The sequence below is a fragment of the Chiloscyllium plagiosum genome, unplaced genomic scaffold, assembly GCF_037043375.1.
Source record: "Chiloscyllium plagiosum isolate Xiang-an unplaced genomic scaffold, Cpla_swu_hap1 HiC_scaffold_39, whole genome shotgun sequence".
Lineage (NCBI taxonomy): Eukaryota > Metazoa > Chordata > Chondrichthyes > Orectolobiformes > Hemiscylliidae > Chiloscyllium > Chiloscyllium plagiosum.
The window spans coordinates 30,314,281-30,329,142 of record NW_028270177.1 but is presented as its reverse complement, the minus strand read 5'-3'; the positions used below and the strand labels follow the sequence as shown (position 1 = coordinate 30,329,142).

At 40.7% G+C, this 14,862-nt stretch overlaps 1 protein-coding gene across 9 annotated transcripts in view; it reads left to right on the top strand.

Annotated features, from left to right (window-relative positions):
- The window catches only part of LOC122541051 (multiple C2 and transmembrane domain-containing protein 2-like), a 487,119-nt gene that overhangs the window by 292,199 nt on the left and 180,058 nt on the right, over positions 1-14,862 (top strand). For all 9 annotated transcript variants that reach the window (XR_006309501.2, XM_087981162.1, XM_087981161.1 and 6 more), the window contains 3 exons: positions 8,435-8,537; positions 8,913-9,015; positions 11,092-11,193. Coding sequence is in view for 8 of the 9 variants with exons in the window: in XM_087981162.1 (XP_087837288.1) it covers positions 8,435-8,537; positions 8,913-9,015; positions 11,092-11,193 (308 nt within the window). In the remaining variant the exon portion in view is untranslated. The remainder of the gene's footprint in view (positions 1-8,434; positions 8,538-8,912; positions 9,016-11,091; positions 11,194-14,862) is intronic.

The following is a 14,862-nucleotide window of genomic DNA, read 5'->3' as shown; positions in this document are numbered from 1 at the left end:
ACTCGCACTCTTTCACACACTGTCAAACATACACATAGACAACTCATTCACACTCTCTTCCCCCCCACCTCTCTCTCTCTCTCTCTCTCTGTCTCTCTCTCTCTCTCTCTCTCACACACACACACACAGACACTTATTGTTAAATATCACTGACTTTGGAAATATTTGTGGCTGGGAAGCAAGTGAAGGCGGCATTTCGAACTTGAATGCAGTTTTATCCTTCTGAAATAAATTTCCTTTCCGATTTGTGTATCATACTATAAAATAAAACTTGCAGTTTGTCCTGTTTCTTGTATAGCAACAGAATGCTACCAGTGGAAATGACCCCTTCCTCTGGTTAGGACACAAAGCTAGACAAGCTGAAACAGAAATTGCTGGAAAAATTCAGCAGGTCTGGCAGTATCTATGGAGAGAAAACAGAGTTAACATTTTGGGTCCAGTGACACTTTTTAAGAACTGCCTGCTTTGCCTAGTTTGATAGGATCATTACTGATCACCTGACTGGATACATTGTATCTCCATTTGATCGGATCATTGCTGATCACCTGACTGGATACAGTGTATCTCAGTTTGATACCTTCAGCTGTCCAGACTTTGAGCTTTAGAATTCATAGGATTGTCACAGTAAAGAATGAGGCTATTCAGCCTATCATATCAGGACTGGCTTGCTGAATGAGCACTCGTCTCTTTGTCAAATGTCTGTCCAATTCCTTTTTGAATGTTTTCTTTGAAAACTGCTTCCAGCGAATACGCAGGCAGCCATGCTCCAGACCATAATCACTCGCTGCATAGAAAAGGTTTCTAACATTCCAGTTGTCGATAACTTTAAACTTGTGTCCTCTCGATATGACCTTTAAACAATTGAGAATGCTGTACGATAAGCAGTCCTAACTTTTCCAGTTACCCTGTCCCTGAAATTGTTCTCATGAACCTTTTCTGCACTTTCTCTAATGATTTCACATCCAAAAATGCGATGCCCAAAAGTGGATGTAGTACTCCATTTGAGGTCACGCTAGTGTTCTATACAGTAGCTTCCTTTCTCTTGTACTCTTTGCCCCTATTAATAACAACGATATGCTTTATTATCTGCACTCTCAACCTCTGTCCTGTCACCTTCAATGATTTAGACACATGTACACACAAGTCCCCATGTTCTTCCTATCAAAATGAATCATCTCTCACTTTTCTGCATTGAACTTTATCTGAACAATCTGCCCATTCCACCAACTTGTCTATATTCTTTTCCAGTTGTACACTACCCTCCTTACAGTTCACAGTGATTTCAAGTTTCATCCTATGTGCCAAGTGCATCAAAATCTACGTCATTGATGTACGTTAAGAAAAGCAAGGGACCCAATGCTGACCCCTGGGAAACACGGTTAAAAAATTTGTTTCCACCCATGGAGCATGCAGCAACTACTAGCCTCTGCTTTGTGTCAGTGAGCCATTGGACGGGTTGGACCGAAGGGTCTGTTTCCATGCTGTACTGTATGACTGTATGACTCTGTGATTCAGTAAACGGGGCGAGGTCAGTCAGCTCCTCGACCCTGCTGCATTATTCAGTATCATCATTGGCCAGTCTGACTGAAACCTCAACTCTGCAATCTCACCTATCTCTGATGATCTCTTGCATAATGGAAATCCATCTACCTCCGCATTAAAATAATTCACAGATTCTGTTTCAACCATAGTTTCAGAAAGAAAGTTCCAAAGACTCAATGTTATCTGAGAGAAAATAATTTACCTCATTTCTGTTGTACATGGGAGACCCTGATTTGGTTTTATAGTTTGTATCAATTATTCCCTCCCTGTACTTCCCAACCCCCCCCCCCCCCATCTTTTCTCCTCTTTGAAACCATGACTTAAGAACTACCTATCTCTTTAGCCAAGCTTTTAGTTTAAACTGATCTAGCATCTTTTTACTTGATGTAGTTTAATTGAGATATTATTACAATTCTGTTGAGAACTGTTAAAACTTAAAGAATTCCACACAATCAACTGACAGAAATTTGTCACAAGGTTTCAAAATAATCGCCAACTTTAATGGAGATCAACAAAATGAAATTAAGAACTATCAATTTAGTACTATAGCTTGCATTTGTCTGATGCAATGACCACAGTTCTGTTTTGTATTTGGCTCTAAGAATTCCTTAGACTTATAAAATCTTGACTCACCAGTCAAGGGTAAATGTCATTTATTTACTTTTCTTGGCACCAACTCAAAAGGTGTGCCACAACCCTCCAGAATTTACTTTGACTCTGCTTTGAATTCCAGCTTTTCTTAAAGGTCGAAATTCGATTGGGTGAAGGTGTAGTTCTCCATTTGTTTCGGGGCCTTGCAACCCTCTATTTTTTCTTTATAGACCTTGGGACTGTGGATGTCTCGGCTTCTTGTTGAAGTTGTCAGTGGATATGCAGTTGCATCTACCAAGTGCCCCTAAAATGGGTCATGCATCCTTCAAATCTTTGTACCTGTCCATCTACCCTTGTAACATAAACTTCAAGTAGCTTTTAACTGCAGTTAATTCCCAGCTGGTTTGAATTGCATTCATATAAGAATGAATACTTGTAACTTGCTGAAACTTAAAATTATGTTCGAAAATCTGTGATTTTGGTATTCACAAGAGCAGCTTGGGAAATCGTACATTACAGACACTATATAAATTCAAGTTGTTGAAGGAATACGTGTGTATTTGCTGAAAGTGATATTGTAGACCGTTCTTGAACAATAAATTGTGGCTCTTTGCACCTGTAAACAATCTTTGCCCTGAAAGCAGCAGACATATAATTAGTTTTAATATGTCATCCATATTTTTGCCTCCCTAATAAATAACACACCTTTCAGCTGGAACAAACGATACAGACTGTGGAGGTAAATGTTATTGTTACTGCTCCTTCGCAGCACATGAACCTCATTAGTCAGTACTTAAACATGGTATGGAAGCATTCTTTTGGCGATGGCTCTCTGAGCTGCAATATAAATCATGACACTTTCGTAATAACGCTGGCACTGCCTGCTAATGGAGCGTGTGAACCCGTTCATAAACAAAGAACAATAACACTGCTGCATGATTCATTACCTCATAAGGTGGTGTCTGCTAAAATTTTGTGCTTTTGTGACTTGCACTATAGTAAAGATTCACAGGGGATTCTAGGGAATGACATTTACCCTTGACTGGTGAGTCAGTCAGCTCTGCTTTGATGCAAAAGTAAAGGAGATTAACTCCATGTGATACAATTATGTAAAATTGCTGTCTGCACTTCCCTTTTTGCCTTATTGCCTCCTTTTAAAGTAAACACCAACAATTCTCCCTAGCTCAATCAGAACACAAGAATCTGTTGAATTTGGTCATGTATGTTTTACGCATATTTTTAAGGACCTCATGTGCAAAGTACTTTATCTTTATTTTTCATGGAGAGGCTACTGGCAGTTGCTGTTGTTTTATCTATAGGCAGCCAGTGGCCCAGGAGCTCCTTGGGGAGAGTGTGGAGGCCTTTCAGTCAGAGACTAAAGGAGAAAAGACCGTAGGAACCCAAGAGAAATTGTGTAAACAGCTGGCAACAGCCTGTTACATATCTTGGATTTCACCCGTTTCCACTGAAGTTACAGTGGCTTAATCCCTGAAAAATATTCGTATGTATAATATAAAATGTGTACTTCTGTACGTATGAAGTAGGATGCTAGTCCTTGAGGAATGTGTTGAAAGATTCAGGTGAATAAACAGTGCAGAAGATCTAGAAATATTATAAGGTTGAGATTTTAGGAGCAAAATAATGATGGTTTAATGAGGAAAGAAAATTAATAAAGAGAGCTGACTTTTTTGCATTGTTGCAAATTGGACAGAATTATACAGAGAGTGAAAGTGACGTCAGTCAAGATGCTCGATTCCAAAGGAGTACATGATTTGCCAAATCAGGTTAACTTTTCAGTATTGAAGGTATTATTATTGAAACTGGAAGGTACTCCTACAGAAAGTCAGCCGAGGTAATTTGAGACACAATTCGACTTTGAGACTAAACAGTTAAATCTTCTGTGAAGGGCAACAAATATTTTTCCTGTGGGTTTTAACTTGAATAATTTGGAGATCCCGGTGTTGGACTGGCGTATACATAGTTAAAAATCACGCAACTCGAGGTTATAGTCCAACTTCCAAATAAACCTGAATGGGGCAGTACAGTGGCTCAGTGGTTAGCACTGCTGCCTCAGCACCAGGGACCTGGGTTTGATTCCAGCCTCGGGTTGCAGATTGCACATTCTCCCCTGTGTCTGCATGGGTTTCCTCCCACAGTCCAAAAATGTGCAGGTCAGGTGAACTGGCCATGCTAACTTGCCCATAATGTTAAGTGCATTAGTCAGAGGGAAACAGGTCTGGGTGGGTTACTCTTCGGAGGGTCGGTGTGGACTGGTTGGGCCAAAGGACCTGCTGCCGAACTGCAGAGAATCTAATCTAATCTAAACCTGTTGGACTCTAGCCTGCTGTTGTGAGAGTTTTAAACTTGAATGAGGTTAAATTGAGCAAAGCGAAGGGGATGGATGAACGAAAGGAGTTGAAGTGGGTGAGGTTGCGAATTTCTAAATGGTGGAGTCACTTTGCTTAGGGTAGGAATTTTGAAATAATGCTGTATGAAACTTTGTGAAATGTAAATTTATCGAGTGACAGATGGTGAACCCCAGGCAGACTTACAGCCCAGATTCTACGTCTTGCCTGTTTTCTTCAGGAATGTTTAATTATTGCTCATTTATCTGAGCAGACTATTTTAGAACCAACTAATTTTTATAAACATGATAAATTTGCACTTCGTTTTATGACAATAAATCACTGGCTTGAAACCCTTAATCAATTAGTCATGGAGTCATAGAGATGTACAGCACGGAAACAGACCCTTCGGTCCAACTCGTTGACCAGATATCCGAACCCAATGTAGTCCCACCTAACAGCACCCGGCCCTTATCCTTAGGCTACTTTTGGAGTATTGCGTGCAATTCTAGTCTCCTTTCTATCAGAAGGATGTTGTGAAACTTGAAAGAGTTCAGAAAAAGTTTACAAGGATGTTGCCAAGGTTGGAGGGTGTGAGCTACAGGAAGAGGGTGAATAGGCTGGGACTGTTTTCACTGGAGCGTCGGAGGCTGAGGGCTGACCTTATCACAAGGGGCATAGATATGTTAAATAGACAAGGTCTTTTCCCTGTGGTGGGGGAGTCCAGAATTTGAAGGTATAGATTTAGGGTGAGAGGGGAAAGATATAAAAGGGACCTAAACGGCAACTTTTTCACGCAGAGGGTGCTGTGCGTTTGGAATGAGCTGCCAGAGGATGTGGTGGAGGCTAGTACAATTGCAACATTTAAAAGGCATCTGGATGGGTATATGAATAGGAAGGGTTTATCTCTGCAATTTAAGAGTGCATGGGCCAGGTATACCATAGAATCATGGAAATGTACAGCACGGAAACAGACCCTTTGTTCCAACTTGCCTATACTGACTAGATGTCCTAAATAATCTAGTTCCATTTGCCAGCACTTGACCCATATCCCTCCTAATCATATACCCAACCAGATGCCTTTTAAATGTTGTAATTGTACCAGCCTCCACCACTTCCTCCAGCAGCTCAACCCATACACATACCACCCTCTGTGTGAAAAAGTTGCTCCTCAGGTCCCTTTTAAATCAATATATTTGTAATCATGTAATCATCAACCCATTTAATTTTCACCATAAACGTATTGAGACTTTTGAGCATCATCTTCTCTGTTTTTATCTTTTGTTGACTTTTTCTGGGATATTTGAAGGGTCCAATCATTATCATTGCTGAGAATTTGAAATGATATTGAAAACATTAATGGGCGGGACTTCCCCATATCACCTGTTAAAAGTAAGGGCAGTTTGCTACCTCGTTCTTGGGTAAGTCATCATTTGGTATTACTTGCACTTCAGGCTTTCACTGTGCCATATTTGAATCTATGCGACAGTACGTGCATTAATGTACAGGATCCTGTAGTTGGCAAGCAGAAGGAACATTGTATTCACATAAGGCCTGTTTTAACTCAAAGAAAGAGATGGCAGCCATTTTCTGGTTTCTGCCAGGGCACATCCTTGACTAATCAGTCAGCCTTCCTGCATAAAAAAGGTATACAAAGGTTGTCAGTTAACTGTCACTCATCATTAGCAGGTGCACTCTCCATGGCAGTGTCATAATCCACTTAACCAATCAATCAGCACTCTTCTCTCATGCAATATAATTGTTGCTTTCCCTTTCCTTTGCTATTTCTTGTGAATTGTCCTGACCATTGCCGAATAAGCGCATCGACAAGATGTGCCTCTTTTTTCAACAAGCTCTCAGATCATAATGCTCCCATTGTCAAGATGAACTGGGGACATGACATGCTAAATCTGAGTACTGTATTCCTGTTCAGATGGATAAGTGATCTCACAGCATTACTTGATGAACAACATGGGAACTCTTAAAGTGCCTCAACCAACATGAGTCCCGTAACCAGTGCTAAAATAGGGATGATCCGCTTACTGAAGCTTTGTCTTCTGTGGGAGCACAGTATGTGCAAATTGGTTCCTCCATTTTCTGGATTACAATATTGACAGCACTTCAAACATCTTTCTTCAGACACAGTTTTTTTTTGGAACGCTGTGCGGCTGAGAGAAGCGCTATTTCACAGAATTCACAGATAAATGCAAGTTTGTTTTGTGTGTGGGGATGAATAAATATTTGTACGTTAGTCACGAGGAATATATTCTATCGTTGTCTCACTTGTGTCAGAAGGAATAGGGAACATTGTAACCATAAAGCAGGATCTTACCGTGGACTTCAGGGCCCCGAAGTTGGGTATGAAGTAGGTGCCCCTAATTTGCATTTGATGGCATTGACACCAGGAGATTGATTTTGAGAGGAAACCTGGAGGTTCAGCAGCTCCAGTTGTGGGTGCTGCTGAGGCAGGTCAGAGATTGAGAAGGTCCTTCCGCATAGAGACAATTTAGATAATGACAGGGAGGTGGGGCTGAGTTTAAAATTAAATCTCTCGGGGACCAAGCAAGCATACCCCTCCAAAGCTCCCTGACAGCAGCATTTGGTGCATAAATGTGATCCTCACTTCTGACAGCCCTCTGAATGGATCCTGCAGTTCCTCGAGCTCCCCAGCTTAGTGCAGAGAGGGCACCTCCATGGTTAATGGCTATGGTAGTGAAATACTGACATGTACAAAGGTGACAGTAATGATAGTGATCATTTACGAGAGTCTGAGAAGAGAGGTGGAGTAGAATCCCTATAGTGTGGAAGCAAGCCATTCAGCCCATCAAGTCCTCATTGACCCTCATGAGAGCATCTCACCCAGTTAGACCTACCACCATCCCTGCAACCCTGTATTTCCCATGGCCAATCAACTTAACCTGCACACCTTTGGACCATGGGAGGAAACCAGAGCTCCCAGAGGAAACCCGCACAGACATGGGGAGAATGTGCAAACTCCACGTTTGCCTGAGGCTGGAATTGAATCCAGGTTCCTGGTGCTGGGAGGCAGAAGTGCTAATCACTGAGCCACCATGCTACCAGTGGTCTGTGCAATGTGTTATTTAGTGTAAAAAAAAAGAAATCCAGATAACATTCAAAGGAGAACCAAATTGTTTAGACTGGGGTCCATACTGCTGTTAGCATAATACCAGTGAGTACTGCACTGTAAGTGTGCACAACCTAGTCCCTTAAGTATACAGGTGGACTACCCACCACCTAGCAGTAGCCAATAAACCGGCCTTCCAGCTCACCTCCTGGAAACCTCCCCAGGGGTAACAGTACACCCAGGATCCCTCCGAATGTGACTCCCTCCTGTTTCTCCAACCCTTCCCACTTCTATTAACTTGCTGGGTCCAGGAAAAGTTGACTACTGCAATTTAATTTTATTTTTCATTCATCTAGTGGCGATTGTCATGAAAGTCACATTTTTGAAGGCACTGCACTTTTGTCCTTCTGTGCTTCATGCTAATATTATCAGATTGTTAGATGCAGCTATGAATCACATTAAGCAGAACATACAGTATGGAAACAGGCTATTCAGACAGGCCAGCCGTGTTCATGCTGGAAATAAGCCTCCTTTCACCCTGCTTTCTCAAACTCTTATCAATATACCAATTTACTTTTTTTCCCCCTCAGTTACCGATCTCGTCTTCCCTTCAGTGTAGTTACGCTATTGACCTCAGCTACTATTCCTCAAGGACAGACATTTTTTCTATGTCTATGTCAAACCCTTATGTAATTTTATGGTCTTTGCATTCATGTTTCCTGATATTTATAATTATACAGAGCTGATATCATTCTTACAATTTTTGTTGTACCTTCCCCTGTGTGTCTATATCCTTAAACAACTTAGTTTAGCACTTAAGATATGCTCCACTGCTTTTTTTTCTTAACCAATCTTAACTGGTCATATGCAGGGAAAAGTGATCCATTCTGTGTTCTGGAGCTGGGCAATGATAAGCTACAAACTCACACTGTGTATAAGAACCTCAATCCTGCATGGAACAAAGTCTTCTCGTTGTAAGTTGTACTTAAAATTAACCTGAAAGTTGTATCTCTTCATTCCCCCAAAGTGGGGATCGATTTTTTTGAGGGTTACATATAAGAAAATCATGCTTTTCAAGCCTTAAGCAGCACTACATGATAAACACCTTGATTCCTTAGTTATTGCTGGCATCATTCAATTTTTCTGTGTAAAATCCTTTTATCAGTACATTATTTAATATCAAGTAATATTGAAATTTTCTATTAAATATTATGTAAAAGACCTTCAGAGTGAATTTAATCACAGCCTTAAATTATGTGCTATTAAAAGAGCATTAGCCTAATCAGAAATGATTGGACATGTTGTGACAGTACATACTTTCTAATTGTGTCTTTTTGTCTTGTTTATAGTAACATTAGGGACATCCATGATGTCCTTGAGGTGACAGTCTTTGATGAGGATGGAGACAAGCCACCAGACTTTCTGGGCAAAGTTGCAATACCCTTGCTTTCCGTAAGCTCGACATTTTGTACTCGCCATTGGTTTTACTTATAGGTGTTGCTTTTAGAGATTTGTGTTCATCAGTTTTTGTTTACACCAGCACCAAGCCCATGTCTATGTGATATCAAAAACCCTTTCACTTAAGCTGAGTGGGTGAGACTCCTATTGCCCTGTGATTATATTCAGATTCTTGCCTAAAAGATATTGACAGGCAGCAGAACTTATAAAGACTAAAACTTTGCCACGTTGTTATATGTAACCTATGGTCCTTCTACGAGTGATCTGTAGAAGCCCAAGATAGCCAAGATCACAGTTTTAGTTTGTTCTGCTTATCAGCTCTTGACCCTAACAGTTTAAGTATCATAACCTGTCTCCAGCTGCATTCGTTCCCTTTCCAGGCAAACAGGGACATAACTGGCCCATAATGCATTGCCAAATTAGTTAATGTTGTGTCAAGTAAAGGGTGATGCTGTCCTGAGAGTTACATGTTTAGCTTTAAGTTGCTTAACTCTTGAGGAATGGGTTATTATCGGTCAATCATTTTAGAACTGGAGGTGGAACAAGCAAGTTAACCCTAATTTCAAGTTACTTGGGTCCAAACTGACCAAAGATTCTGACACATTTACATTGAAGGGAAGGAGGATAGCCCTATCCTGGTAAACTATAGACAGAAAGCAGCTAAGAAACGTTAGAGGGTGGTGTATGTGACTACTCAACCAATATAAATGTTACCTTCTTTTGCTCCAAACTCTAGTGGTCTAATGCCAAAAGGCTTGAGAAATTTCAAGGCCCATAAATTATGTGTAGAATGTGCAATGGTCAATCAGTGTTCATTATAAACTATTACAGCTACGTGGAAAAGCTGAGCATCATCGAACCTTATGTCACGTCTGGGGAATCAGCCACACATTAGAGAACCATCACCCCCTCTCCCGGCTTTGATTTAATTCCTCATTCTCTGCTGACCAGCCAAATACAGTGGAAATTTTCTCATGGAGATACTTTCACTGGTTTCTCATTCTCTGTGATTTCAAACCCAATCTCAGCTCATTGTCCTCGCTACTCAGAGTTCAGTACTTTCTTATCTGGAGGATAATGTAAATCATGTGGAGCCAGAAACTGGGGAAAGATGTAGTGCAAGGGGTTATTGTTAATATGTAAATAAGAGGGTCTATATTATTAATGAGGTAAATTCACATGATTACTGGAATTAATGAGAGCTTGTTCCAGGTGAAGCCTCATGTAAATCCTTGTTCTTGTATAGTTGAAAGACAAAAATAAAAGATAAAGATTCCTAACTGCTTAACCTTCCATAGTCTCCATTAATTGTCAACCCAAACAATGACCCATGATGATGATGATAACAAATGAACTTTCCTTAATGCCTCCTTCAATTTAAATGCACCAACTCATTGATCTTGCTATATCATGGGACCTTACTACTCGAGGGCTATCACTGATTACTTCCATTCACCTTCCCTTTCCTCCTTCCAACTCAATTCCTGTTGTGTTTCCCCTGGTAAGAAACAATTCCTCTGTCCACTCTCAGCTGCACTTTCTAAATCACAGCCTAGCCCATCAACCCCACAATAACCAATCTTCTTGAACGTATGCTCACATCTGCATTTCTATTCCTAGTTCTCTTTTAAACAATTACTCTGTCTCACAATGTGAAGTCAAGCAGCTTCCAAACAACCGATTGAACTAGGTGAGTGAATAGGTCACTGAGGTGTATCTGGCTTTATTTTACATTTTGGTACATAGTTACATGAGGATAAACATTGTCAGATTCATTTAGTTAAAGTGTAAAGGAGACCTTAACCCTAGGGTCACGACCTGGGTTAACATTGAAGCAATAACCCTGGAGGAAAGACTACATTTCAGACTCCACCTGACCCTTTAAACATTCCCAATTTGAACATTGGTACACAAACAATTTTAGCTTTGCAACAGCTTGCTGTGTGTGTGTGTGTATATACACACAGTCACTGGGTTGATCCTGCCACTTCCATTTTTATAGGTGAGTGAATGTGCGAGTTTGCATTGTTAAGTTTTGTTTCCACTGAGCTTTCTCCTTTGTGACTCTAGATCAAGAACGGTCAAGAGACTGCCTATTTTTTGAAGAACAGAAAGCTGGGCCGACCAGAGAAAGGAGTTCTTTACTTACAGATGGATATTATCTACAACCCGGTGAGTGAGAAAGGAAATACTGCAGCACAGATTTCTTTGCAACCCTGTTGAACAGGCTGTGATGTAATCATATTTCATGACCTTACCTTAGTGGGGAATATGGTCAGAGGTTCACTGTAACTCTGACAGTGGCAATCATGTTGTACTGAACTATTCTAGGCTTCTTCAATGCCACCAAGGTAATATATAGGCCCAACACTTCTGACCTCAAATCAGTGCAGAGTGAGGATGGAACCCTTTCAAGAGACGAGAAAACGTTAGCCTTTGATGGGAGAGAACACTTGAAAGAACTCCTAAGCCACGAGACCATCGTAAATAAGAGCCAGTTTGAGGAAGTTCCCCAGCTCCCCATCAAAGATGGACTCAGACTCCCATCTAGTGGGGCAGAAGTCAAAGCTACCATTGGACAAATGAAGCATAGGAAAGCTGCAGGAATGGAGGGGATTCCAATGAACATTTCAAACTTGGAGGAGTAGACTTTATCGGTCATCTCCATCAATTGTTCCTGAAAATCTGGAACAAAATGAAAATCTCTGCTGGTATCAAGGATTTTGCCATCACCACCATCTTCAAGAAAGGAGACAAAGTGTACTTTGGAAAGTACCGAGGGATCTCCGTACTCTCCATCGCCAGGAAAACTATCATGTGACACCTCTCAATGGAGCCCGGCTGATTGACAGCAGCTCATGGACCAATCGGTGGAGGGTGGGCAGGGCTGACAGACCAGACAGGAGCAGCTGGTCTTCTGACCCCATGACCATTAACCTTGCCATGAGCTTTCTCCCAGACTCTGAAGTGATCCTTCTGGAAAGATAATGTGGCTTCTGACCAAACTGGAGAACTATGGACATGATTTTCACTGCTCGACAATTCCAAGAGAAATACCGGAACACGAACCACTTGATTGAATCTGCCACTTTGCATTTGGAATATTGTGAGCTGTTTGGGGCCCTCTGTATATGAAGGATGTGCTGGTTTGAGAGGTAGGTCTAGAGCACGTTTACAAGAATAATCTTGTGGACGGAAGGCTTATCATATGGGGAGCAGTAGAAGAATCTGGGTCTGTACTTGGAGTTTAGAAGGATGAGGGGGACATCTGCTTGGAACTTACGGCATACTGAGAGGCCTGGATAGAGTGGATGTGGAGAAGATGTTTCCACTGGTAGGGGAGACTAGGACCCAAGGGCACAGCCTCAGCGTGAAGGGACGACCCTTTAGAACTGAAGGAATTTCTTCAGCCAGTGGGTGGTAAATCTATGGAACTTATTGCTGCTGAAGGCTGTGGAGGCCAATTCGTTTATTATATTTAAGACAGAGGTAGATAGTTCTTGATTATTAAGGAGATCAAGGGTTACAGTGAAAAGGCAGAAGAATGGATATGAGAAACATATCAGTCATGACTGAATGTTGGTGCAGACTTGATGGGCTGAATAGCCTCATCCTGGTTCTATATTTTATGGTTTTGTTGCTGCCACCAGGACATGAACTTGTAATGTTTGCGAGAATGGTGTGGAGAGTCAGTACCATCCTTAGACACCCAATATCATTAGTAGCTATTTTAAAACTGAAGTACAGAAGTGATGGGCTATTCATTGAATTTAGTCGATGTAACTGAATCACAGTAGCACTGAATAGTCTGTTCCTTTGGCTGTTTTGTTCGAGTAAGCTGAAGTATTAATAGTCAGTATATCCGGCAATATCAAACTATGCAGAATATAACAGTAAAGCTTCGCTTTGCTGGCTATGGAAACCAGTGGCAAGGCCGCTATTTTCTCCCCATCCTTTGTTACCCTTGAGAGGGTGACTGAAAGCTGCCGTTCTGAACCGCTGCTTGAAGGTGCCTCCTCAATACAGCTCAGCTGGGAGTTGCAGCATTTCGACGATGAGGGAATGGGCGACATGTTTCCAAGGTCAGGGAAATGTGTAGCTTGGGGTTGATAGCGTTCTCATGCCTTTGATACATTTATCGTCCACAAAATGCTTGAAGCCATTTCTGCCACTTTTTGTTTTGAATTATTGTACTTTCTCTGATCATCGAAATCAGTGTTTCACTGTTGAATTTCAGAAACCAATTCCCTGAACACAGTGGGCAGTAGTTAAGTGCATTTAGATCCACAGGTTTTGGTGTTGTTTCTGTACGGTAGACCTTCAATTAATCTCAGACCACTGCAATTAATCTCTTTAAATAAAAAATAAACTGTGGCTTTAACTTTAGAGTGAAATCTTCAAGATTGCTAAATCAGTGGTATCCCATTGTTGTTATTTGGAAACATCAGTACTGATGGTTCTTTGTTACTAAACAGATAATGACAAGCTGCTAACTCTATTACAGAACAAATTGTGTGAAAACACTATTTCTGAATAGACTTCAACAGTGATATGCATTACACAATGCTTTTTAAAAAGAAACAATTTAAATGCGTGAGAAATTATTGAGGCTCTGGTTTGGATTGCAAGTGAACCAGATTTTTTTTTGTTTAATTGGATGCTTCGGTGAATTTCATTTGAGATGTGGAGTGTTCAGGTTCCAGTGGAACACAACGATAGACACACAAGGGCAACTCTGACTGACGGTTAAAGACGTCTCACTCCAAATTTAGATATTATGCATTCATTCACTGCAAATTATGTGATTTTCGCATCTGTTTTTCTAGAAGTGGATATATCCTGTGTGAGAGAGCTGGAACATCTAAAGTGACTTTGTGGGGAACCAGCAAAAAGCAGAACTAGTGTTTTGCTCACGGTGCAATGATGTTAATGTGAATATGTCTGTAGGATTATGTGGGAAAGACCTCATGTCTGGAAATAAGGCAACTTTGGATTCTCTTTAATAGTGTGAGGTCAAAATTTAGACCTTTTTACACTGATTCTTCTATTTGCAATTAAAGTCAGAATTTGCAGACGAGAATGCAAAAGCTTGGGTTACATCAGTGTAAACGATTGCGTTCTACAGAGAGGGTGGTGAATATTTCAGCTTTCCAGCATCTGTAACACTTTGTATTACTGTAAATAAAGGCAATGTCTTAATTTATGTTCCTCTTATATTGTATATGGTATTTAACATTTTAATATTAATAATAATATAAAATGAATGGCAGGAAGAAAAGCTGGAAGGAAGAACTGAAAGGCCTGTTGCTTTTGCTGACTGTTTTGCTCAAGTGAGTTAAAATAGTTACAGTCAGTACATCCAGCAATATTAAACTGTGCAGCATGTAACTGCTGTCCTCTGGCTGGATTGCAGTCTTAAGTCCTTCACTATTATTTTATATCCCTCATATCTTTTATGAGGCTTTGGTTTGACGGCATGGAACTATCAATTAAACAAGGTGCTTTGAAGAAAATGCAAAAGCAGAAACTATTAATGGTGTATGTTTTGGGACTCAAAAGAAAAAAGATTCCATGGTATAGTCAATGACCCCCCCTCCCACCCTGGTTATAATCTCTGTTGGGCAAAAGATACAAAAACTTAAACACAGAACCAACAGATTCAAGAACTGCTTCTTCCCTGCTGTTATTAGACTTCTGAATGGACCTCTCAAATTTTACATTTAATGTTGATCTTGCTGTTTGTGCACTTTCTCTGCAGCCATAACATTATATTCCTCACCCTTTTCTATTACCCTATAACCTTTGTATGGTATGATCTGCCTCTACTGCGTGGCACAGTGG